A 26,611-nucleotide genomic window follows, 5' to 3' on the forward strand; every position below is an offset into this window, starting at 1 on the left:
GGGTCCTGCACTTGGGTAACAACAACCCTGTGCAGCGCTACAGACTTGGGGAAAAGTGTCTGGAAAGCTGCCTGGCGGAAAAGGACCTGAGGGTGTTGGTCAACAGCCAACTGAACATGAGCCAGCAGCATGCCCAGGTGGCCAAGGCCAAAGGCATCCTGGCCTCTATCAGAAACGGTGTGGTCAGCAGGACCAGGGAGGTCATCCTTCCCCTGTACTCAGCTTTGGTGAGGCCGCACCTTGAATACTGTGTCCAGTTTTGGGACCCTTATTAGAAGAAGGACATGGAAGTGCTGGAGCATGTCCAGAGAGGGGCAACAAAGCTGATGAAGGGGCTGGAGAACAAGTCTTATGAGGAGCGGTTGAGGGAGCTGGGGTTGTTTAGTCTGAAGAAGAGGAGGCTGAGGGGAGACCTTATCACTGTCTACAACTACCTGAAAGGAGGTTGTAGTGAAGCGGGTGTGTGTCTTTTCTCCCAGGTAACTAGTGATAGAACAAGAGGCAATGGCCTCAAGTTGCCCCAGGGGAGGTGCAGATTGGATGTCAGGAGAAATTTCTTCACTGAAAGGGTTATCAGGCAATGGAACGGGCTGCCTAGGGAGCTGGTTGAGTCACCATCCCTGGAGGTGTTTAAAAGATGGCTAGATGGGGTGCTTGAAGATATGGTTTAGTAGTGGATAGGTATGATCTCAAAGGTCTTTTCCAACCAGGCGATTCTATGATTCTATATATCTACTCCCCCATGAGTTGATAGTGCTCTCTTGGGACTGAAGTGTTTGCACTTTACTGTCTTTGATGCCTCAAGGACTTTTTTCCTTTAGTTCTTGTAAAGCTAACTGAAAAATGACAACTGAAAACCAACAATTCTGCTTTGTTGTTAGTTCTTGTTTTTCACTGGAATGTTGATTTTCAACAAAAAATCTGAACTGAAATGTAAGCAGAGGACATTGCTAAAGAAAGTGGGGATCCCAAAGTTTTTGGCAAATTTAAAGCATTTCTCTGATGAGATTTCTGATGTTATTCCTGATGCTTTAAAAGAGACAACTGCAGCTTTACAGTTGTCATATACAAACATAAATTGAATAGAAAAATCAGTTTATGCTATTAATAGTTGTGCAGTCTTAAATTACTTCCCCCATTTCTGGTAATTGCTTTATAAAGTTACCTTAGATATAATGTGCGCTAATAGCATTTTCCCTAGAAAATCATAATGAGAGTTATTTTAATATTCAGAACGTTCCCCAGTGAACAAAAACTCTTCAGCATTTTCTTTAGTGTGTATTGGAATAGGCTTTGATCTACATCAATCATTAAGCAATTTAGATAGGTCTTGGCATTTATCATAATATGTATTCTTCTTTATCAAAAATTAACATTAGATTAAAAACTGAATAGTGGAAGATGTCAATTCATTATTTCTAGAAAAGGGGTACAATATTAGTTTTGGTTTTTAATACAAGATCACAACTTCAAAATAGACATCTGTGTTGTTAATTTTTCATTTGAACTGTATGCTATCTAATAAAACCAACAGCCAGTTCTCTAAAAACAAAAAATGGAAAATAAACATGATGTTAAAAATTGTTGGTTTTGATAGTTTGGATCATGAAGTGAAGTATGTCCTCTGTTATGCAAGTGTCAAATTAGATATTTAATGACCTGTTCTGGCTTCAAAATCTATGAATGCTTCATAATTGAACATACAGTTTTGAGGAAGAAAAAAAGTCTAAAGGCAATTGTTCATAAACACTTTTTTGACTGCTATAATTTCTTTTTCTAGTTCACACTGCTTTTATTTTGTCTTTATTTGGTGTGGTATGCAGATTTACTTATACTTAAATAAAATAAAACCTAACAGCTGTTTCTCTTTGCTGCTGCATTAAAAAGAAAGTTGAATCTTATGGACCCAGAACTACTTGAAGTCAAATATTGCAAAGCCACCTTCAGTGTCACTGCTGCAGACAGTAGAGTAGGCTACTAAGAATTTCAGGGAGAGACAAAAATGTTTGCAAACCTTGTAACTATTGAAAGGATAGACTTGACTTCACTGTGAAATAATCTGTTTTCTTGTGCTCTTAAAGGTTGTAAAAATCAGAAACATGTCTTAAGACCAGAGTCTCTTGAAGGAACAGATGAAGAGGATCCAGTTACAGCGCTGGAGTGGGACCCTTTGTCAACTGACTACCTTCTTGTTGCTAATTTACATAATGGTATTCGACTTGTTGATTCTGAATCTCTGTCCTGTATCACAACTTTTAATTTTCCCAGTGCAGCAGCATCTGTTCAGTGTTTAGCGTGGGTTTCTAGTGCACCTGGAATGTTTATAACTGGAGGTAAGCCTTTTATTTCCCAATTTATACAGAGGTAATAAATAAATATAGGACTTTGTCTTCAAAATTGGTACTTTGTTTGATCTTTCTGTTTCTTAACATTTCCACAAATAAAATCATACATGCATTGTACAAAAAAATCCCCCATAAAACTGTAGAACTTTAGAAAACTACACTGAGCAGTTTTTACTTATTTTGGGGTTTTTGGTACATAAACAAGTGTCTTTAAGGTATTTTTTATACTAAATGATATTTTCCTCATGCACACTTTAGGAAGAAATATGACAGTTCCTTTGGGAATAGGAGTAAAAATGTATTGTACTAGTGGATGTGATTTATTGCTCCCCAGCTTTTCTTTCTCTATTTTCAGAAGAATTAAGGAAAAAAAAAAAAAAACAACAAAAAAAACCCCAACAACAAACCTGTCTCCTGCCTCTTTTATACACCGTAGTTGTTAGTGCTTTCTTGGGACTGAAGTGTTTGCACTTAGTTAGGTTGAAAAACTAATGAATAAGTATAGTAAGACTGTAAGAATATGTTATAATGAAAAAGTTCCTATAAAGTTTATCTACTGAAGTAACTAATGCTAATAATTATTGTTATTCATAGTGATACTACCATGGAGATGACAGTGCCTGCTTAAAAAATTCTTCTTAGGATTCTAAGTTTAACTCATTGTATTTCTACTTAAATCAATGCTTAAACTGCATACCTCTGTGTACAGTAAAAAGATAATAATAAATCAAAAAAATGTATCTGTATGTTTTTTTGAACCTCAGATTCTCAGGTTGGTGTGTTACGTATTTGGAATGTTTCGCGTACAACACCTATAGATAATTTTAAATTGAAGAAAAGTGGTTTCCATGGTTTGCATGTGCTAAGTTCTCCTCCAAAGAAAAAGTGTAAGTGTAATTTTTATTGTTATTTATTGCAATGGCTACAAGAGAATCTTGTTTGTGAATCTTTTTATATCCAAGCTGATCTTTGTGTCAGCTCTATAGTTCTTAATTAAACAAAGTACCCTATGGTGCCAGTTGACTAGACAAATGTGTAAAGGATCAAGCACTTTATCAGGTCCTTCTTTAGTAGGCCAGGCTTCATACAGGAAATCTCCATTTATTTTGTTTTTAATCTCATTGGAATACAAAACATTTTACTATTTATAGTTGTTACTGATTATTAAATGAAAAAATAAAAAATAATCTTATATCTTTTATTTCTTTTGCTTTATGCTGTTAAGCATGTTCATCACAGTATCCTACTAAAAATCACCATACATCCTCAACAAGTGAGGCTATTCCTCCTCCAACTTTTACCCAAAACCAAGCATTTTCTCTTCCTCCTGGTCATGCTGTCTGTTGCTTCATGGATGGTGGAGTGGGGCTTTATGACATTGGAGCCAAAAAGTGGGATTTCCTTAGAGATTTGGTACGTTTTATCTCTGTCTTTGGAATGAGAGTCTATTTGGCTTATACACTTTCTTCTAACAGCAAAAATCAGAGAATGAAGTCTTGACAGCACTGTTAAACAGTTTCTATCATTAAAAAGAGTCTGAATTTCTGGGAAACAAAATGACAGTTCTGAAGTTGAAAGTAATTCTTTAATGCAAAAGACCAAATCCTGTTGGAAGTATTCTGGCAATTTTCATCCCGATATAAAGATTTAAGGGTTTGAGGTTTGTTTTAACTGAAATTTTAATTTGATGGCCTTCTCAGAAATATTATCTGGAGGGTTTTCTATAATCCGGAATAGTCAAATCAGAGAGAAAATATATGCAACTCAGATGGTAAGGTCATTCAGTTTAAAATGGCAAAACCTGAATTCTTAAATCTACTTTGAAGCAGAAATTAACAACTTAGTTTATCACATATTAGGTGAGCCGCCTTTTCACTGAGGTTTTGTTTATTCTTGAGGATTTTTCTCTTTTCATTTTTCCCCATTCCCTTTTCATTGGATAAACTTGGATAGTTTTTAGCTGTACTCCCATATATGTCTGAATAGGGGCTGCTGGTTGGTGTTCTTTTTCCATTTTTAATGGTTTTGGACCTGGAAAGCAACTGAGGCTTAAAATAGTTCTTACATATTGTCTGTTTCTCATGTATGTGTCAAGTTAAATTCTACAAATGCATGTCTCGGAAAACAAGCAATTGATATATGAAATTTCTAATGGATTGAAGATTAAACTGAAACAGAGCATAGAGTGTATTTTGAACATAGAAAACTCAGTGGCATACTAGAAAACTGGTAGAGCATGGTTAACATACCAAACTTTACTTTTTCAGTCATATACTTTTTAGCTAAATGGCAACATTATTTCTGTTTAAAAAAAATATTTTTTCTTGTTTGTTTGTTTGTTTTTTTTTTAACTTTTTAAGTTCTGGTTTTTAGTAACTTGTTTCCAATGGAAAATGGTAACAGGTCCCTCTCCATTGTATCACCCTATTGTTTCAAGGCAGAATTTTTCTGTCTTTAATAGTGATCTATGAAAGGGAGGAATGTTATACTCCAAGCTATTTTATGCTTTTTAATTTTGACTGATGAGCCATGTTTTTCTGAACTCATAATTGATCTAACGTTACAATACAGTGTAGTTTAGAGTTTGATCTAGAGTTGGACTTCTGAAAAAAAAATCAAATGTAATAAAAATGGATTAAATATTTGTTTCATTTAAGGGACATGTTGAGACCATCTTTGATTGCAAATTCAAACCTGATAACCCTGATCTTCTTGCTACAGCTTCATTTGATGGCACAATAAAAGTTTGGGACATAAATACTTTAACAGCAGTTTACACATCTCCTGGTAATGAGGGGGTTATTTATTCCCTTTCTTGGGCTCCAGGTAAGAATATTTTGCTTTAGGTCTAAATGTTGTTTGAATTAACATTGACCAGTAGCAATTTGTGTTCTAAAAGTATTAGTTTTAGATAGAAGCATATCTTACAGTGTTTAAACATAACAAATATTAGTCATGAAACTTATAGAATTCAGTGCTTCAGACCTTAGTGAGGCTTACCCTTATGAAGAATGATCTCAGTGTTTCACACTGAGTCAGAAAGGAGGGAGGAAAATCTCCAGAGCCTTTCTAGCATTACATTATGCAGACAATGAAAAGGCTTTCTTTTCATGGCATGCAGCTGATTAAAGGGATTCAGATTGTATTATGTGCTGAAAAAGAACTATACGTATATGTTTAGTTCTTTCTCTTCCCTCTTTGTGTAGGATTCTAATCACTGAAGAGTTCTGCTTGTACCGTATTAGAACAGGGAGTACCTTTTCTGCAAAGCATCTACTTCTTCATAGAGAAGTTACTGAAGTCAGTGGGAAATTTTCTTCTTAAAACTGTTCTGCAACCCACTTAGGTGAACCTGGGAGTACATTTCTCATAGATACTAATATCAATAGTTGGTGATAGGTAGGCTTTCTTGTTGTGTTGTGTTTTAATTCTTTGACAACAGACACATTTTTTTAAAAAAGTCTAAATAATTCAACTCACTGCCTTTCTCTGCTATGCTTTAAAGCTCTAAGAAATAATAGCTGACAGGAAAAAAATATTGTGATGGAAGCTTAATGTAGTTTGCATATGTGAAATGAATTTGCACTTTTTTCAATTCAGAGGGTCTCTTGCACCTTGTTCCTCTTCACAGATAATTGTTATTGCTATATAGAACTTATGGCAATATGAAGTATGATGTTTTCTGTTATTTTGTTTTGAAATTTAAATTCAGTTTGTAGTAATACCTCACACTGAGAGAACAGCTTGTTCACTGAGGGAGTACTTTTCAAGTCTTGTATTCTGATTTTCTGATTTTATTTTTTTTTTCCCTAAAAAAGGTAAATTAAAGCTAATTGGAAGGATGTACTTTGACTTCAGATCCTTGCCTTCCTGTCCAAAAGTTCCTGTCCATCCCAGACAGAACTTTTCCTGCTTCTTTCACATTTCTAGAGTTCCTCTCCACCTCGTACTATCATTTATCTTCATTCCTAATATGTAATCCAATGCATATCATCACTTGTATTTGGTCTCAAAAGACCTTTGAATGTAGTGATTATTCTTTTTTAATTTTTTTTTTCCTATCATTCTCCTACCTGAATCTCTTTCCATCTTACATATGTACCTTTCTAGACTCCTCCTGCATGGATCGCCTTTTCTGCTTCTGAAGTGTGGTATATTCTGATTTTCTACCCTGTAGTGTCATTACAGGTTCAAGTACATTCTTAATGGGCTTAGATGCTGCAGTAGTGCAAGATTAAGAAAACAAAGTACTGCTGTATGTTCTATCGCATTCTTCATGATTTGTCTTAGTACATAGGGAACTTAAAAAGAAAATGCTCTAGTTGCTACAACTTTAAGCTTGAAACATTGAGGTTATACCTCTCTTTCAGTTTGAGTCATATGCACCATGGACATTATTTTCTTGACACCTTAACTGCAAGACTTTCAGAGGCCTTTGAGAATACTTTATGCGACAATACAACTTTTATTTTACTCTTTCCTCAAAATAGGAATGTAGAAAAGCAGGTCAGGTTTTTGTTATATTTGTATTTGTGACTTAGTATCAAATGCTGACCTTAAACTATGAAAAACTCTTGTTTATATGCCATTGATGCCTTCTGTTTATATTAAATTTCTTAAATTCAAAATAGAAAAATATTAGTCAAACAATATTGTGATCCTATATTTATTGTAAGATCTTACAAATATCTTTCTCCAAAGGAGATCTGAACTGCATAGCAGGTGCAACATCCCGAAATGGTGGCTTCATCTGGGATGTCCCAAAAGGCAAAATAATAACCAGATTCAGTGAGGTAAGATGAGATTGCATCTTTTTTTGTCTAAATGAAATGTAAGTTAGTCATTCCCTCTAGTGTAAATAAATAAAGATAGGTCAAAGTTCATATGTTTTTAAAAAGTGCTATAATACAAAAATCTATAGAAAGAATTGTTATTATTTATCTCTGAGGTAGAGGTATTTTTACTTCCTCAGACTGGGTTTGTGACATAAGAATGATGAAGCACCAGATCTTACAATCAGTCCTGTAGTGATACATGACAAAAGCAGAGCTGATTCTTTCTTAAACTAAAGTCTACATGTATATGGAGATATAGACTTTAAACTCGGTGTCAAAATGTAAAGTTACGTTCTGTATTTTCAAACGTAAGGTCCAGTAAGCTTTTGCAGTCCGTTAAGTCTAGACCAATAAAACTCTATTTTGCAGCACACTAAATAGTGTGCCTTATTTAGCAGCTTGCCTTGTATTACCTGAAATCTATGTAGGCATTTGCAAGTCCTGAAACAGGAGCATAACTGTTATTGGCAAAAGGACATATTTAATACTATGTTGTAGTATGCCATACTATTTTGTATATTCTTAGTATAAAGCTGTAATCTTCAGATTATACAGACATAATTAACTGTGGCATCTGCATCAGAGGGCAAGGATGCTTTTTAAGAAGACAGAGATGGAGGTGAGGGGTGGCAGAAAACAAAAATACGTACATTCAGGAGTTCCTGAGTCCTAACACTCAGAAGATTTGCACTTGTGCTGCTAAACATCTTTTTTCAAACACTTATCCTGATACACATCCCACTTAAGTTTTCACGTACCATAATTATTCACACCTACTAACTTCATTATTCCAACAAGTAGCTAACCTTTATTAAAGATTCAGGTTCATATAATTATGGGGTGCTCATTCTTCAGCTGAGCCCAATTTTGTCTCTTGGATCCTGGAGAGAATGGCAGTTTTACTGTCTCTGTCCTCAGTCCCAGTTTTTTGGACTTGGATTCTCAAATATCCCAGCTACATTGGGAACTCATTATAATTTGTTTTTATACAGTATACTTCACTGGGAGAAAAGGGATGAAGCCCGTAGGAGAATAAAATGAAAAAGATGAGTCAATAGATGAGAGAAAAAGGGGTGAATTATTTCTTATTGATAGGTATTTTGCATTTTTTGAAGCATGGAAAGAATGGAATCTTCTGCATTGCCTGGAGTCATAAAGATTCCAAAAGAATAGCAACCTGCAGCAGTGATGGATTTTGGTGAGTGTTACTGGAAGGAAAAAAAAATGCTAAATGCACTTCTCAAGTCAGTGAACTTTGACAGTACTATCAGTGATTAATTTTAAAACTGTTCTTACTGGCCAAAACTTGGATTATATTAATCTTCTGTACTTGTTAGGATATATATTTCATGATTTTAAGAAAAAAATAAAGGAAATGTGTGCAAAGGAATAGTGTCTAAGACACTCTGATAGTGAAATTGCATATTGATTTTTATTTAGCCAAGAATATTCTAAGTTTCTAATCTGTAAATATGGAGGATGCTTTTCAAAAGTTATCCCACTTTACTTGTCTTAATTTTTTTAATTTTTTTGAAGTCTGTTATTTCAAGGACTAGGAATCACTATTTTAGAACAAAGTAATAGAAACTGTACTATTACAGAAGTGTAATAGTTTATTGGTAAAAACTTGCAGATGCACATTGACAACAATTTTGCGTGTATTGTGTTTCAGTACATTTTAAAATCCTTGTTCATTCTTTTCCTTTGCTACTCATGTTATTTCAGCTCAAACATAACAAGAGCATGGATTTTAGAAAACAATCAACTTTTTTTTTTCCCCCTTAAATCCCTAAAGATCTATTCGTATCTTAAAGCCATAGCTACAGCTTAGATTTTGGACTGTGAGAATCCTTTGAGGGAGGGAAGTACCACAGTGGATATCTTTACAGCCCCTCTGAAGGAATGTGGACTCTGAAGTCCAATTAAATGTTTTGTTGGGAAATTTATAGTTACCCTTGTAGGGCTGTAGGAATAAAGATTTCTCATATTCTTTCTGTATACTTTTTATTGCTATCTGGCTTATTTGCACAGAATCAAACTTGACTTTTGAATAGCCTACTCGGAATACTCTTTTCCTCATAATATTACATTGTAATTGGTTTCAGTATTATTCGAACCATCGATGGCAGGGTTCTTCACAAGTACAAACATCCAGCTGCAGTGTTTGGCTGTGATTGGAGTCAAAACAACAAGTAAGTAAAAATTAACCCAAAGAATTAGTAATATTTACTATTAAAATTGATTACCAATAAAATAACACAAAGTTATTTAGAATGTGATATTTACTGTCATATTAAAGCACTGAAATAATTTTTGTTCCACAGTAGGATATGTCTGATATTCCCAGTACTGTATTTCATTGCCCAGCATGTTGAGTATGGACAAGGACAACTTAACTTTCAAAAGAGGATCTTTCATATTGATGGGCCAAAAAAAAAAAAAAAAAGCAGACATTCAATACCAGGAAAGGGGGGTTTAGTTTGTAGTTTGGCTTCCTTTTAATGACAGCTAAGCTGAAGATATAGCAGGCAACTAAATGCACTGTGTTTTATTTTAATTTTACAGATAATTCCTAGTAACAAATGAGAACTTTTTGCCAAAAAACAATTATACAGTAATTAAATATATTTGTAGTTCTGTGTTGGGTGCTTGGTCAGACTATAGTGCAAATACTATTCCCAGTTGCAACTAATGGATCTTTATCAGGTTTTTTTCTAATTTAGTATATGTAATTGAGTTACCAATAATTACATCATAAAGAGACAAAAGAGAAGCAAAAATAAGCTATTTTTTTAAGTAAATTGAAAAATATGCATCGTATGTATTTTTAAACTAAAAAAAAACCCTAAGTACTTTTGGTTATCCTAGTAACTGAGGATGTTACTATTTTTATTTTGCAGAGATATGATAGCTACTGGTTGTGAGGATAAAAATGTTCGTGTTTACTACTTGGCAACCAGCTCTGATCAGCCACTGAAAGTTTTTACAGGGCATACTGCAAAGGTATTTCATGTACGGTGGTCCCCTCTGAGAGAAGGAATCCTCTGCAGTGGCTCTGATGATGGGTGTGTATTTCTGAACTATGAGAAGACTTGAAACCTCAAACAGGATTATCAGAGAAACTTAAGATCTTTAGTCATAGTGGTGCTGGTACCTTCAAAAACTCTGTGAATAATACAATAATATAAATCTCTGCCTTGTTCAGATTCAGGCTGTAGCTTTGCTGTTAGTTTAATATAGTATTTGGGCAGCAGGATAATTACTGGAAAAACATGCTGCCATGAGTGAGCTTTGCTAACATATTTAATAATGTAATAAAATATAACCAGAATTACAATGATCTTTCCAAGAAACTGAAATTTTAATTTTCTAATTCTGTAGTCTGATCAGTTAGCTATTCCCAGAGTTAGCAAGAACTGAAAACAAAAGGAAATGCTGGAAACTTACTTGGTTAAAAGGGAAGAAAAAAAATAGTGATAAAGCTGGTATGAATTCTTCCTCATTGCTTGTGTAATTGTGGCGGGAGTTTCACAGTCTAAGATAGTGTGGTGTCTACTTCTGCCATGTGACGAATGCCATGTTCAAATGAGAGAAGAGAATTGATAAGATCCCCTCTCAGTCTTCTCTTCTCCAGGCTGAAGAGTCCAAACTCTCTCAGCCTTTGTTTTTCTTTATTATTTTTCCCCTTGAGAGTCCTAACAGACATATTTATTACACATGCAGGCATATGGGCAAATTTAGTTTCTCTCATTGACATGTAAGATAATGGTGTATGTGAGATTTTGAAAAACTGTGCAGTTGTCAGAATAGTTTCTTGCTCAGGTGGACTGTCTTTGGTGTATTTTGTGTGCCATCCTAAACATGAAGGGTATTGGCTCCAACCTCTCCCATTACAACTTTGAAAACATATTGCAAATAAATATTCTGATAAATTTGAAGCTTAGAATATTGCTGCAGTAGAGAGTCATATTTCAGGAGGTCATTTGATGGACATCGGTCTTTTTCATCCTGTTTCAGTACTGTTCGAATATGGGATTATACACAGGATGCCTGTATAAATATTCTTAGTGGACATACAGCTCCAGTACGGGGACTGATGTGGAATCCTGAAATTCCTTACCTTCTCATATCTGGCAGCTGGGACTATACAATTCGAGTCTGGGACACAAGAGATGGAACATGTTTGGACACAGTTTATGACCATGGTGCAGATGTATATGGTAACATTTTTTAAATTTGTTTTATTCCTGTATTGAAATGCATTTTTAAATATTTTAAAATTTATAAAATAATTTAATCAAACTGGTTATTAGATAAACTTAATTATTTTACTACATTTTTAAATGCCCTCTCTATTAGGATTAACATGTCATCCTAGCCGTCCATTTACTATGGCATCTTGCTCTCGTGACTCCACTGTGAGACTCTGGTCATTGACACCTCTTATAAACCCTCTACAAATAAATATCTTGGCAGACAGATGTTGGGATGAGATTATTGGTAATACAGGTAAGTAAATTGTATACACCATTGTTTTAATTTTCTGTATGTTGCTATACTTTTTTTTCTTAAAAAAAAAAAAAAAATGTGTATAAATCTTTGTGTGTGTTAGATCGTGCTGTGGAATCTGGTGCTCCTCCTTTGCTGTGTGGTAAAGTTTCCAGGGATATTAAACAAGAAGTGGAAAAATTGACAGAAAATCCTCGAGGAAAAAAACTAAGGTGGTTTTCAGAATGTTTTTCAGTAAGTATTCTGCAAACTTAAGGATGTTGTCAGTGTGCATGACTTTCTCTTCTGAAATCAGTCTCCAAACCTGAAATTTCATTCCCAACATTTTTTTTCTTAAAGTGAGCTCAGAAAAGATACAGAAATAAATTCTACTCTTAACAGTTTTGCATGTAAAAATGTACAGGACTGAATTGTTCATCAGTTGTGAACACTAGTTTTTCACAAAGTGAAATAGGTTGGATATTAATTTTCTGTAGGAAAAGCTTGATGTGATAAGAATTTTCTACTGAAGTAAATTAAAATATGTGTTTTATCAAACTGCATTGGAGTTTTTAATTTTAATCCATCAAAGGGACACCCTCATTACGGATGTTTTTAACTCCCCAAGTGTCTGTGCCAAAACTGCTGTATTACCTTCTAGGAGCTGTAGATCTGGATGACCCGTGCCCCAGTATCCACCTATTGCCTTTGCTCCATTGCACAGCAATATTTCCTGTAAATCACTGCAGTCTCTTTGTGCGACTGAATTTAAAATATAAACTATTGGGTCCCTGTGAGTGCTTACCTGCATAGGACCTGAACTTGAGGTATAACAAGGACAAAAATGACCTAGAACTACAGCCTGTGTCAAGCACTGTTGTAATTTAAGTCAATACACTGATCTACAAGGACCTAGTTCATGCAAAATATTTGTTTTGATTTCTAGCTAAATTGAAGTATATGATTTAGAAATGCAGAAAAAATCTTCCTCAATTGAATCTTGACATTTTGTGTTTTATTAAAAATATATTTTTACAGAATTCCTTGTTTTACAGAAGTTATGCATTTTGATGTCCCTTGTTGATTTGCAAGTAAAACTTTTAGAAGAATATTAGAATTTCCAAGAACAAAAACTTTCTTTGATCAGCTGTGTTCAGTGCTTTTTGAGTCCAGAAAATAAAGTGTTATGCTTAAACTGTGGGGAGTCAAGTAAGAACTTTAGCGACTGTAAAAAGGATTAGTATCTTTTTTTTTTCCAGCTCAGAACTGATTTGACTTCTAAACTTACAGTCCTGTTATTCTTAGAAAAGCTCCTTCAGGTCAAAAGTTTAATATTTATTTTTTAAAACTTTTAATTGCTCACTCTCTTCTAGACCTCACTGAATGTTAAACCACTGTCCTAGTTCCACGGAAGGATTGGTTCAGAAGTTAGACCAATAAAAATGCTTAAAATTTATTTTTTAAAAAATCACCTGGTGCATATACAGTTGCACCATATGTGTCTATTTTAAGATTTATCATTAAGATAGTAAAACAGATTATGGTAGTTAAAGTTATTTTATTTTTCACCTGGCCCATGCCTTTGCTTAACAGAAAATTCTAAACAAGTAGTGGGGCAGCTCCTGCATCCCATCAGCTGAATGTTGTATTCCTTTGGGAGCAAAAGGGAAAACTCTTAATGGCAAACTCTCAACTATGCCCACACATAACCAAATACTTATGTTCACGGATCTTGCTGTGTCTTCAAAGCCTTCAAGAAGACTGAAGGAGTTGTAGTATCTTGAACTAATTCATATCATCATAGTAAAGCTTCTAATATTGAAACTGTCTGAAATTGTATTTCCTGTAATTGACTGATGAATGTTTTCCAATATCTTTGTAAGTTCAAGTTTTTCTCTTGAACGTTACTGTAATAACAACTCTTTTCTTCACTAACAATTTTAGCCTCCAGGAGGCAGCAAGAATTTATGGGATTTAGTTGCTGTAATAAAAGGACAGGATGACAGTTTGCTTCCACTAAACTACTGCAAAGGAATTATGCATATGAAACATCTCATTAGATTTAGAATGGTAAGTGAAGCATAAACAGTATGTGTAAATGATTGTTAATCTATATAGTATTTTACTCTTTAAAAATAACATTTGATGCTTTACAAAAGGGTCACAATTTATTCAATGTCCAAAGATATTTTTGCAGTATCAGTTCTCTGTGTCATGGTAGTCTATTAGAACAATTAGCATCTAGCTAAGTCTGGGTAACTTAATGGATACTCAGTTTTAAAATGCCAAGTTACAGTTATTAACTAGAAAAGCAGTTTTCAAAATAATGAAAAGCAATTGTAAAGCATCCATCACTACAGTTTGAATGTTGAAGTGAGTTTGTCTTCCCTATTATATATACACATATATATGGTACTTTTATATTCAGTAAAGTCAAACTATTTGCTTCTATAAACATGAAGTTTGTAGTTATGTTCAGATGCAGGGGAATTAATGTCTGAAAATGGAGGACAGTCATCAGGAATAAGCTCTGTAGCTGTCTGGAAGAAGGAGTAGAAAAGCAAGAACCTGTCATTAATAGAGATATGCAGATGAAGAGTGACTGAGGTGTGAATGTGAAATTCAAGTACTAGGCCATGAATTTATTAGTAGCTGCATAAATGAATATGCAAACAGGCATACAATTTGTGCAGAATATGAGGATACATGGTTCTGTCACGGACTTCCTAGAATACTAAAGAATCCCATACTCTAATTTCTGGGTTGGAAATAGAGGAAAGATATCTATTGTACGGATCAGGAAATGCCTAAGTCCCCACCTGCCACCCCCAGGGCTAAATACCTGCCAGCCATCCCCCCTTGTTTGCTGTTGCAGGCTGTCTCTTGCAAAATCACCCTTTAAGAGTGTTCTACATACCTTATGACTCTTAAGTGATAGAAATTTTTTAACTGTAATAATAGCAGCTGCTCTGCTAATGCTATGAAGCTGGGGGGTTGTGGGGGAGTGTGTGTCCAAAAACCAGTTTTCTCAGCCAGTTAGCCTGAGAAAAAGAAATTAATTCTTGACTCATGCAGTGCAAGCAGTCTGATTATCCCTGCAACATGATTTCATACATTTATAACTCAGGTAACCTAGAGTAACTGCATGTGGACCTGGATTAAATGTTCACATTAATTAAAAGCATTTTGTCCTCTTTTTGCTGACTCAGAATCTTGCTTGAGAACTTTAAGATAAAGTAGGCATAGGATGATGCTGGCTGCATGTGTGTGGCTGCTAATACCATTTTTACCTTAGGAAAATGGATAATGGCATTGCAGCACCTAGACATTTCAGGATGAAATAGGGTCCTACTGCAAGTGTATTTTTCTCTTTCTAGCAAACAGAGAGGATATGTTGACGACTTCAACATAAAAATAAACAAGATAGAGGTGCCAATTAAAAAAGTAATATAGTTTGTTTAAAAAAAAACAGGTCCTTTGCCTTTCTGAGTGGCAGATTTTAATGTTAAACATGAACCTGTTGCAGCTTTTATCTCAGACTCTGCCAGATGGAGAAATTTAGTCTTGTCTCTTCAACTAATACAAAGATTGCAGCGATTGGGAATATAAATCATTTATTTGTCATAAGGTTAATGGGATAAGACACATCAGGACATAGGTTGAGCCTACTGTCTTTATTCTTTCTTTATTTGGACATAATTATAATGGTGATAAGTGCGATTTCTGGTTCATGGTTTGTGTTCACAATTTTTTTTTTTTTTTGAAATGTCAAAAATATCAAGATTTTTATGATGGACATCTGAGTGAATTACTATTACATATGAGAAAATGGTTGAGAATTTTTTAAAAAAGGGATTAAAGGAAGATAATCGAGGAAAATGTATGTGTGCAACAAAATACTAACACGGTGACTTTAACAGTATAAATAGTTCACTATAATCTCATTATAATCTCTTCTAATTAGCCTTTTCTAAAAAGGATTCTTTTCTTAATTGATAGCCTTTATATTCCATTGTAATGTTTGACACTAGTTTTCATCACATAAAACTGTATTTTTTTTTAACCTTTTTTTTGTCTCCCTCAGTCCAAGGCACAAGAACTGACAACAGTAAAAATGTCCAAGTTTGGAGGTGGCATTGGTGCACCAAGCAAAGAGGAGAGGCTTAAAGAAGCTGCAGAAATACATTTAAGATTAGGACAAATTCAGCGATACTGTGAACTAATGGTAGAACTTGGAGAGGTAAAATATCAGAACATTATTGGAGAAAAATAAAATAACAAAGGTTTCTGAAAACCAGCTGCCCTAGCAAAGCTGGGGTAGCAACAAAATGGGTCACAAGTCCAGAAAAGAGCAATCTTGCTCCAGCTGCATTATTTTTAACATATATAGTCTAATGCATAGCTCATTCCTTAATTAACCTCTCAGCAAATTTATTTGTAATGGCAGAAACATGAAACTAGTTAAAAATACAGCTGTTTCCCAAAATAAAATGGTCAGATTAAATGTATTGCTTCTTTCTTCTAGTGGGACAAAGCTCTCTCAGTTGCACCTGGTGTATCGATGAAGTATTGGAGGAAGTTAATGCAAAGGTAAGATAATAAAAATATGATGCTGAATTGTAGCTTGTGTCAGTAAAAGGACACAGACAAGTAGGAAGGATGGATACCAGTATCAGTTGCACTTAGATTTTATTACAGCATTCCAGTGATGTTACTTTTTGTTCAATAAGCTTTGGGATGGAACTGTGGAGATTTTCAGCAATCATCTAACACCTATACCGTAGAGATAAGTTTAGTGATCAATTATATATGCAGATCTTTCTTTTTTATTTATTCATTTGTTTAATTAGGAGAGCTGATCAGTTAATTCAGGAAGAAAATGATGATGTCATCCCATACTGTATAGCTATCGGAGATGTGAAGAAACTAGTTTCCTTCTTTACTTCAAGAGGCCAGCTTAAAGAGGCTCTGCTTGTTGCACAGGTATTATTATATATAACAGTGTAGGAGATGTATTTAGCTATTCATTTCTAACTCTGAAGATGACAAGTGTGTTTAAAAGCCTAGCTCTGTTCACTTTTGCAAAGTGGCTAAGTAATGATACACCACTCTTTACTTTTGTATTGTATTGACCAATTTTTATGCAGAAATCATAAAAAGGTATCTCACACTTACAGATTTTAAGCGTGATTCTTCTAAATTGCAATCCAATGCCCATAATGAAACCTGGTGTGTTCATTTTTGGTTGAGGTAGAAAATTAACCTGATTTTCAGCAGTAAGTATTGCCCTTAACATCTAAGGCACGTAGGATTTCTCTTGCATTTCTACTGAGGTCTTGTTTGTACTACCTCCTATAGAATCTTTGGGTGAAACTGCTTAGTTGCAGTATGTTATGAGTTGACCCTGGCAAACGCCAATACACAGTAGTAATCAATATAGGAAATCAAACTTTTAAATTGATGCAAAAAATGTTACAAGAGATTACCAAAAGCACATGTCCCTTCTGCTTCCTAATATTCCCTATTCCTAATAAAATGCAGTTAAATTGTGCACAAAACACGAGAGACTGATACTTTAGTTCACTCTTTCTCACCATTCCTTTATTCTTTTTGAGTAATTTCTGCATACTTAATATAGTTTGTTAAATAAACTGTCAAGATTTGTCCCTGGTACACTCTCTCATGCCTACCTGTCCTTTAATGTTCACTTGCTTCAAAGATAAGAACTTCAGTAATGCATATGAGTTTGTCCTTTAAAAATTGTCTGTATGTTGTTGTTCAAATAGTAGCTGAATAGGACACAGCACAGAACTTTGAGGTATGCTTAAATTTAAGAAGTTATAATGTTTGAACCTTAAAGCTTTAGAAATATCTTATTTTGTCTTGTAAGAGAGGCATTGCAGGGGTTGTTTTTATTGCAAACCATAGAACAGTCTGTCTCAAAGCTTTAATCTGATAATATTAAGCAATAAAACACCAGGACATTCATTCACTTTTAACCGAGCCTTGCGTTTTAATGTTTTTATCCAAGCTACACCTTAAAGCACATGAAAGAATTTCCTTTTAAAACCTTTTAACCCACACTGATCTTTTCTTGTTTGATATTAGAAATAATTTATTGCAAGACACAAAAAAAGTTTAGCTTATGCCACTATATAAACCTTCTCAGATTATCTGAGGATTATCATGGAGTTCATCCCTTGCTCACAGCCACTTGCTTCTAGGGATGTAAAAATCAAGGTTGTAGCCCTCACTGTTCATTTTAAGCATATTTAGATGCGGGAAAAATCCTGTACAAATGCATTGGAAAGAAGAGGTCTCTTGCTTCTGTAGAGTTTCTTGTATGCCTGGATAAAACCAGACTGAGATTTAGCTATGAATAAATTCATTGGTATAAACATTTCCTTTGTTATAACTGGGGTTTTTATAGATCTTAAATTATTTGGTTTTGTTGTTGAAAAATCACATTTTATATTCAGTTTGATTGGTGCACTAATTAAGCCATTTTTTTATTCACTTCTAGGCAGCTTGTGAGGGAAATATACAGATGTCGCCACTCTCCACAACAAGTGGATCTGCAAATTCTGGTGAAAACAGTACAGATGATTATAACGAGTAAGTGGTTCTGGTTTATATTCGAAGCCTCATTTTAGTGCAGAATGTAGAGCCATTAAGGGATATAAATCTTAGTGGTTTGATTTGGCATCAGCAATGTAGAATTTGACAACAAAATAGTACATCTTCTAGGACTTAGTTGATAGAGTTACTAACTAACTGATGCTACACTGAATAATTCCCCCATTGTGCCTCCTTCTGGAACCAAATGGATTTGTCATATGTAGGCATTACAGAATCACACAGAATCACAGAATGTCAGGGACTGGAAGGGACCTCAAAAGATCATCTAGTCCAATCCCCCTGCTGGAGCAGGAACCTAAATGAGATCACACAGGAAGGCGTCCAGGCGGGTTTTGAATGTCTTCAGAGAAGGAGACTCCACAACCTCCCTGGGCAGCCTGTTCCAGTGCTCTGGCACCTTCACTGTAAAGAAGTTACTTCTGAAATTTAAGTGGAACCTCCTGTGTTCCAGTTCCTTTTCGTTTGCTTTATATGTAAGATGCATTCCTATGCACTTAAACAAGTAGCATATTAACTTAGAACTTTTGGTAAACAGAGTAATATTTAGCATTAACAGCTATCTGTGAGACCCTATGTTTTATAGATCTTCTCTTCCTGAAGCTTCACTGTTTATCATCAGTGAAGTTTCTGACAATGTACACTAAAGGCTGTATTTTCATTGTGTGTGCCCATAAAAGAAACCATTCATCTCTGCTTGTTTAGAACAGTGCCCCAAAACCCAAATTACATTGTCAAGTTATATGCATAGTAAGAAAAGCAGCTTGGAGGCTGTGTAGTTACTTCATACATACAGTATTTGAGCAATTAAGAGAGATATTTATGCAGAGTTCACGGGTACAGAATGAATACTCAAATATTTTATTTCTCTTCTTTTGGTCTGAAGAGATATTTCCATACTGATGTAGATTTTGGGAAACTGACCCACGTGAATATGCACCAACATAAGTAGTAGATGAAGGTCAAAGTGATAGCATTTTGAAAGCTAGTGGTGTCATTATCTTTAAGTCAAATATGGAAATTTTAGAGTACAGAAGCAAATGTGGTGACTTGTACATAAATTAAGAGACAAAGAACTCCAACTTTTAAGTGACCTTGCAGATTTCATGTTTTATTCTTGCAGGCTCCTGCACAAGGTCAGTAAAGAACTGGCAGAATGGTATTTCCAGGATGGCCATGCAGTGCTTGCAGCATGTTGCCATCTGGCTGTTGAAAATATAGAGGTAATTTTTTTTTCTTTCTTTAGCTATGGAAAGGCTAACATTGACTTCATTTTTACATCTCTATGTGTTAACTATTTTTTAAAATGCATGTGCCACAGTCTAAAATGTATTACTTATACTTGGTATTTGAGTTTGATCCTTACAATATTGAAGCTGGCAAAACTCCCCTGATTCTATTAAATTCAAGATTTCTCTCATGCTCAGAAAGTAGTATGTTATTATTTAATTGTATTTTCATATATACAGTGTCTTGTTATATTAGAAAACATAAGGTACCTAAGTACCTTACATATATACATATACACATAAGTGTTACTGTTTACTGTTTATGCTGACTCTAAAGACTCATTCAGAACTGGAACTTCACTGTGCTACAAAAAGAGGCAATCTCTACCTTGAAGAATTTGCAGTCTACATGGTGAAGTAAATAGGAAGAATACCCTACCCCTCAGTACAAAAACAGGCCTGACACATAGGAAACACTTTATTAGATTTTCATTTTGTTGGTAGCTTTACAAATTTTTCTTTTCCTCATCCTCTCTGGATTTTGTTTTTGCTGGCTCAACACATTCTTCCTCCTCTATCCTCCAAATAAGTAAAATCTTAAAGAGCTGTTCAGAGAGAAAGCAATAATCGGTATTTCAAAACAGACATATTTCAAGTTGCTGTGTACTCTCACAATATATTTAATATTATTTAATATTCTGCTATGCCTATCAGCAACTCCAGTTGCCCAGAGAGGGTAAGAACAGGAGAGTCCTTGGTTTGGTTTGGGTTTGGTTGGGGTTTTCGGGTGGGGTTTTTTTGAGTCTCCTTTCATCAAAATAAAGGGGAGATATGTACTCTGAAAGCTAGTGTCCTTACTGAAGACTAGAAGGAATTGCTATCATGCTTATTACGTATAATATTTACATAATCTCTTTGGTTGAAGAAAGGAAGATTCTGCTCTAGTTTAACCTATTTGGTTATATGAAAACTGATTAACACGTAGTGCACAACTATTTACTTATTCGAGAAACCCAAATTATATATAAAGTTGCTTTAATGAATGCATATTTTATCCTTCTGTAAAAAGCAGTCTCATAAATGAATGTTATATGCTCAACGTGGTGAATCCCCAAAAATGCTTATGTCCCTTAATGATATAATTTTTTCATTGAGCAAGCTTGCGATGGCAAACCTGATTCGTGGAAATGAACTGGAGTTGGCAATCAGTGTGGGTACTGTCTTAGGAGAAAGTGCAGCACAAGCAACACATTATGCCCTAGAATTACTAGCAAGAAAATGTATGACAGTAACAACATGGTAAGAATTTCTTAATCCAAAGAAGAATTTTTTTTTTTTTTCCTCCTGACAAAATTATAAAGGTGCTTCATTCTGAAACTTTTATAGACACCAAACCATCATGGGTAGGTAGAATAAGAATTTCTGCTTGAATAAGAATTGCTGCAAGACTTTTGAAGCACAGGGCATGCAAATGTTCTGCCTTAATCTCAAAATATATTATGTATGCACTGTAAATGAGAGAGGAGTTGTTGTCGAACAGAGTATGAAACCCACTGAAAAAACCTAGAAACTTGGGCAATAGGTAGCATAGTAGATCCTCGTCTGTACTGAGTAATAACGACTGCATCACACAAAGTAAAGCTAGAACTGAATTATAAAGTCAAAAGGAAAAGAAGCTTAAGTAGGATCTGTGAAGTGATTTTTAAGTACTTGCTTGAAAAATATAAAAATCTGAGGCTGAGGAATTATTTTATACTGGTATTGGGAATACCAGATAGCTGACGATTTAAGGATGAAACGATTACTGTTTAATTCTGCAGGAGTAGGTCATTTCTCTGTTGCATACAGAGGAAACTTTATCTCTGCTAAATTTTCTTTTCCTCCTTGTAGTGGTTTTACTTTGAAGGATACAGTTTTGGTCTGTTTTTTATCTACCAATGAAAAGGAGAAAATCATCCTAAGGTATATTTGGCAGCTGTACAGGTGTTTTGGAATTAACATTTCATAGAAAACGTGTGCTTAAACAGATATTGGAATTAATCATCAGTTTTTCTTCTCCAGTTGGTATTTGATTAAGCACATAGGAGTAGCCTGAGAGAAACATAGTGAAACTCCTCTCTACAGAGCATTTAGCCTGCCTTAGACAATGCAGGAAAAGATAAAATAAGAAATTGATGACTTGCTGCTTTGATTTTGCAATGATTTAACATGTCTGAATTGCATCAGTTCTAACAGGGTTGTTTTGGCAACTCTGCAGTTTTTAAAGTTTCTGAAGCTCTTTGCCTTTATTGTGCAGAGTGAATTTTATGTAGCTTCTGACAGGAGGCACTGGACATGGAGTAAGAAAAACAGTGTATATTTTTTCCAGTTCTACAAAAAAAACCTTGTACTGATCTCAGTGCTGTAACAAGTACTTATAGTAGTATGGCATTTACATGTATGTACATAAAAGTCGTGCAAACTTATGATAGTGTACACTGAAGGCTACATGGGTATATGGGATAAAATTTTAAATTTATATACTGGATGTTGCCCAAGTATACCTCTGGATTTGTCAGTGGGTTTCATATGCTATACTGAAGACCTGTTAAAGTGACACTATGCAATCCTTGATTCTGATTTGCAGCCATTACAGCATATTTTTCTATTCTGTAGGAAAAGATCAGAGATTCCTGAATCTCTTTGTATTTTGTAATAAAGAGGTACTGGCACAGCATAGTACCCCTTGGTCCACTGCATGTATGAGATCACGTATGGGGAAGCTGGAGTTCAAGGGCCTCTGATATCTGAAGGGGGGTCTCTTTTTGGTTTTACTAGTTGTTATGCTTAGGGATATTCATCAATTGGAAACATTACATTGTAGAGACACACTTAATTGTAAACACCTCAAGGAATATCGATGGACCTTGATGGATTATTAATGAAATCCCTTATTGGTGGAATGTTTTGGGGGGTTTTGGGGGTTGGGTTTTTTTGGATTGGTTTTGTTTTGTTTTGGTTTGGTTTGGTTTTTTGTTTTTTTAGAAGTGCTCTAAAGTATGAAATCAAAACAGAAGAAGTCAAAACTAAACATTCATGCCCTTTCCCATCTTTCCAAATCTCAACCTTGGGTAAATGTGTTGAGTGTTTTCACCATTTTCATTTTTTGTGTTTAGCACCTAAATACTGTTAAAGGCAACCTTCTATTATTCAGAAGGCTACTTGACATACTGAATTCTGCATATGCAGACCCAGCCAGATTATTTTGTTCTTTATACTGACAGTGTTTTCAGTTTGATCCAAGATAACACAATTTGTAGGCAGTTACATGAGGACTTCTTTGGATTTTTTTTTTTTAATAAATATTTGATTTCAGTTTTTTGCCTGAGAAATTTTTATTCACTTTAAAAATGTTTAAAGTGCCTATGAAGACGAGTACATGTGAGTAACTGATCTTGAAAATAGTTGAAGAACTTGTGAAATATCCTGTACTCTGACAGAGCCTTTCTGTATCTTGGTAAAGTGGCTATTGCATGGTAATAGCATAACAGATTTTCCAAAGACCTGGCATTAGCTTCTTTAGGTTGTCAAAAGGCATTGGAAAGCTATTTTTTTGTTGTTAAGTTGGTTAACCTGACCCTTAGATTTGCTGTTGTAGTTTAATTATTTTCTATTAGACTTTTCCTCTGTAAAGTAAGAATACAAAACAAAGTTTTGTTTATTACTGTTTCAATGTCTTCCTTTTAGCTTTCCATCACTTGGATACAGGTATTTTGTGTGTTTATAGAGAGAGAGAAATTTGCAAAGTGTGTGACTTTACTAATGCTAAAAATAAGCTTAAACTAAGTGTTCTAATTTTTTAATTGTGATCAATATTTGAAAATGGGATAGAAAGCAGTTGTAATATTGGACAGTAGCTTACTGGAACATTTTTAAGCCAAGGACTGTATTCTGAAAATCCAGGGAAACTCAGTAGGAGTTTTTGCCTTATACAGGGGCAAGTCAGTCTTGTTGGGTCATGGGAGAAATGATGTCCGCATGAACAGAAGAGTCACAGAACAACCAGAATAATCAGTTATTAAAAGCTCAATAGAATAATTGTTTCAAAATAATTTATTAATATTTACATGTGTTCCCTCCAGCTGCTTGTTGTGATAAGGAGGAGGTAGCAAATGGTAAAAAGTTGGGACTATTTCAGAAATGTCAGTTTGCTAAAACACAATTTTCCTTTCAGAAGGATGAAAATAGGTATCACATTCTTTTTTTGTATACTCTCTCTTTTGTAATATCACAGAAGCACTAGCCATTCTGAGTGACTGAGAGATGCTTTATGCTGATGTCATGAAGCTATAGGAGCCTGCAAGTTTGAGGATGGTTTAATGACACAGAGCCACGTTAACATCTTTCCTTCTTTCAGATTGGATATGTCCTACTCTCCCTTCCCATCCCTGCTCACATATTCTTCCATCTCACTTTGAGATGGTTCTGATGCTTGAGGATTGCACAGCTGTTTAATTCCCAAAAAAAGATGAATAGATTAAGCTTCACTTATTGCACCAAAATAGTCTTAGAGACTGAGGTTGCTTCTGCTCTTCTCTGGAAAGAATATTTTTTTTCAGTAAACTCTTCATTATAAAAGGAATGTAAAAGAGAAAACAGAGTTTCCTCCTATTACAAACCAGCAACAGTAACTACTTGTCATCTTTTGTTTGTGCAGGGATTTAGCAGCTGATCTTATGATGATGATTCCTGATAATAAACTGCAGTTGGTAAAACTATGTGCTTTTTATCCTGGATGCGTAGCAGAAATAAATGACCTGCATGAAAAGGTACAATGAAAAAGAATTTACCTGAATGCTGACAAGAGGTTATGTATTGATTTGTTTGCTAATTTCAGAAAATTTAAGGCCACATAAATCTGTAGGATGAATTTGAAACTAACAGTCTTATATGTGGATGCCCCCTCCCTGGAAGTGTTCAAGGCCAGGCTGGATGAGGCCTTGAGCAACCTGGTCTAGTGGGGGGTGTCCCTGCTGATGGCAGGGGGGGTTGGAACTGGATGAGCTTTAAGGTCCCTTCCAACCCAAACCTTTCTATGATTCTATGTTACATACCCTTTTTTACTCCTTTAGACTTCATTAACTTGTTTTCAGTATTGCACAAAAAGGACTTTAGTTCTTTAATTCCATTCTGTGTGTAGTCTTTTCATGACATGGGTTGCTTCCTAAATTAGCTTATGATCTTCAGAATTACCTATCAGCATGATTTCTAACCTCGTCATCAGTAAAGTACAGCCTAATCATGACTTGGCAGATAGCTTTCTGTATTATCCTGAATTGTTTTACATCTTATGTCTGTAATCTCCTTAAATCCCCACTTTTGTCTTCAGCAGCAGAAGGGTCTGCTCCACTAATTCCCTTAATGTTCAACTCAGACTGCGTATCTATTAAGCTGTAGTAAAAAGTTCACAAAAACATTAGCAATGGAAACTGGTACTGCTTAAAGTTACAGAACCTTCTCCTCCTGTGTTGTTCTCTGGTCTAGATGGCTTTCTTAATGTGCACTATGTGCAGGTATGTCCTTCAAACAATGACTCTTCTTTCAGAAAGAGTTTGATTTTATTGTTATGTGCAAATTTCAGTATTTCTCAGCATCTTAGAGAATTGTTTGAACATTACAATAATTTTTTGCCAAAATCTTTGTTTTCCAGTGTCATCTTCCTGATGTAGAAGAATGTATGCAATTGGCAGAGACAGTTCAGGCAGATGGGGATATATTTGAAACTATCAAGTACTATCTGTTAAGCACAGAACCTGAAAAGGCTCTCCCTATTGGCATTCAGTATGTGAAAGGTAGGTACTTGGATGAAGAAACCTTTTAAAGCATAAGTCATTTGTGTAGCTTGCCTCTTGAGATATTTTTGTTTCTATTTTTCAACAGAACAACTTAGTGGCTCAGATTGGACTTTAGATTCAGTCTGTCCATATCTTGATCTTCTGAGTTACATACGCACTGAACGATTAGTGTTGCATAAATGTAGTGAGTGAGTATATTTTCCTTACTTATAGAAGTGAAAGTTTCATTAAAGGAAACTTTTGGAATTAAAAAAAAATATAGGTGCATACTGTTAGTATAATTTTTTTTTTTTTCCCAGAAGAGGGGTACAAAAAAATTGCAACAAGCAGGCTACTTCCCAATCTCAAGAAAAGAATGTGGAATTTTCCTAAAACTTTCAAGGTTTAGCAAGAATAAAAAAGATATTTTACTGCTTCGTTGTCTGTGGGGCATTTACAATGTATGAATTAATGTTGGTCTTATTTGAAGAATCTCACTTTGATCAGCTCTGGTTTCAGTTTCCTAAAGAAAAAGAGCAGTGGTACCACACATAATAATGGGGGTTTATGTCAAAGTGTTAAGGAAATTGGAGCTGTCACTCTCAGAATTAACTCTAAAATAGTTGGATAGCTGTGGTTCACCTTTATGACAGGTGCTTGAAGGCCTGGGGGCCTGCACAGGTGTACATGTGAAGAACTAAAAAGAGCAAAAGGCTTAACTCTTTATCTGTGGCCTGTGGGGAAACTTGGTGAAACTGAAGTCCACTCTAATATGTGGGACAATTTTATTTACACGTAGAGTTTTACCACATTAAAAGGTCTGAGTGACATTGTTTTTCTAACTTTACTTGATTGTGCTTAATAACTGTGTGTTGTACATGCTATTTAAAATGTAATAATTGAGATGAATATAAAGCAGATGGAGTCTGTTTTGACCATTACATCACACAGAAAGTAAGCATAATCGTCAAACGTATATTCTCCACAAAAGATGGATGAGTAAATTAGGCTTTAAAATTATAATGTCAATATGAGTTTGTTTAATGTTTTTGCAAATGCTTGTTATTGTTCATGATTAATACTTGTCCATTTATAGATTTCGGAATGAGTTGCTGATTTTGTGTGGTTACACTGGTGCTTTACTTGCTATCAGAAGACAGTACAATAGCATTGTACCTGCACTTTATGAGTATACAAGGTAATATTATGTTTTCAGTAACACTGAGAAATCTCAGTCCTCACCCCTCACCCCCTCTTCCCCCCCC

At 34.9% G+C, this 26,611-nt stretch overlaps 1 protein-coding gene across 1 annotated transcript; it reads left to right on the forward strand.

Annotated features, from left to right (window-relative positions):
* Positions 1-2,081: 2,081 nt before the first annotated feature.
* On the forward strand, positions 2,082-26,544 carry WDR17 (WD repeat domain 17; the record flags this gene model as incomplete). The annotated part of the gene is made up of 23 exons (XM_010163873.1): positions 2,082-2,333; positions 3,110-3,232; positions 3,571-3,758; positions 5,003-5,171; positions 7,047-7,138; positions 8,296-8,378; positions 9,286-9,372; positions 10,081-10,245; positions 11,198-11,400; positions 11,540-11,689; positions 11,793-11,923; positions 13,613-13,738; positions 15,753-15,908; positions 16,194-16,258; positions 16,519-16,651; positions 18,192-18,283; positions 19,428-19,527; positions 20,693-20,832; positions 23,260-23,280; positions 24,230-24,341; positions 25,223-25,364; positions 25,453-25,555; positions 26,443-26,544. Coding segments are annotated over 23 exons (2,935 nt in total), but the record flags the coding sequence as incomplete, so codon positions are not given.
* Between the last annotated feature and the right edge of the window lie 67 nt (positions 26,545-26,611).

Source organism: Antrostomus carolinensis, unplaced genomic scaffold (genome assembly GCF_000700745.2).
Source record: "Antrostomus carolinensis isolate BGI_N321 unplaced genomic scaffold, ASM70074v2 scaffold51872, whole genome shotgun sequence".
In the NCBI taxonomy this organism is placed as follows: Eukaryota; Metazoa; Chordata; class Aves; order Caprimulgiformes; family Caprimulgidae; genus Antrostomus; species Antrostomus carolinensis.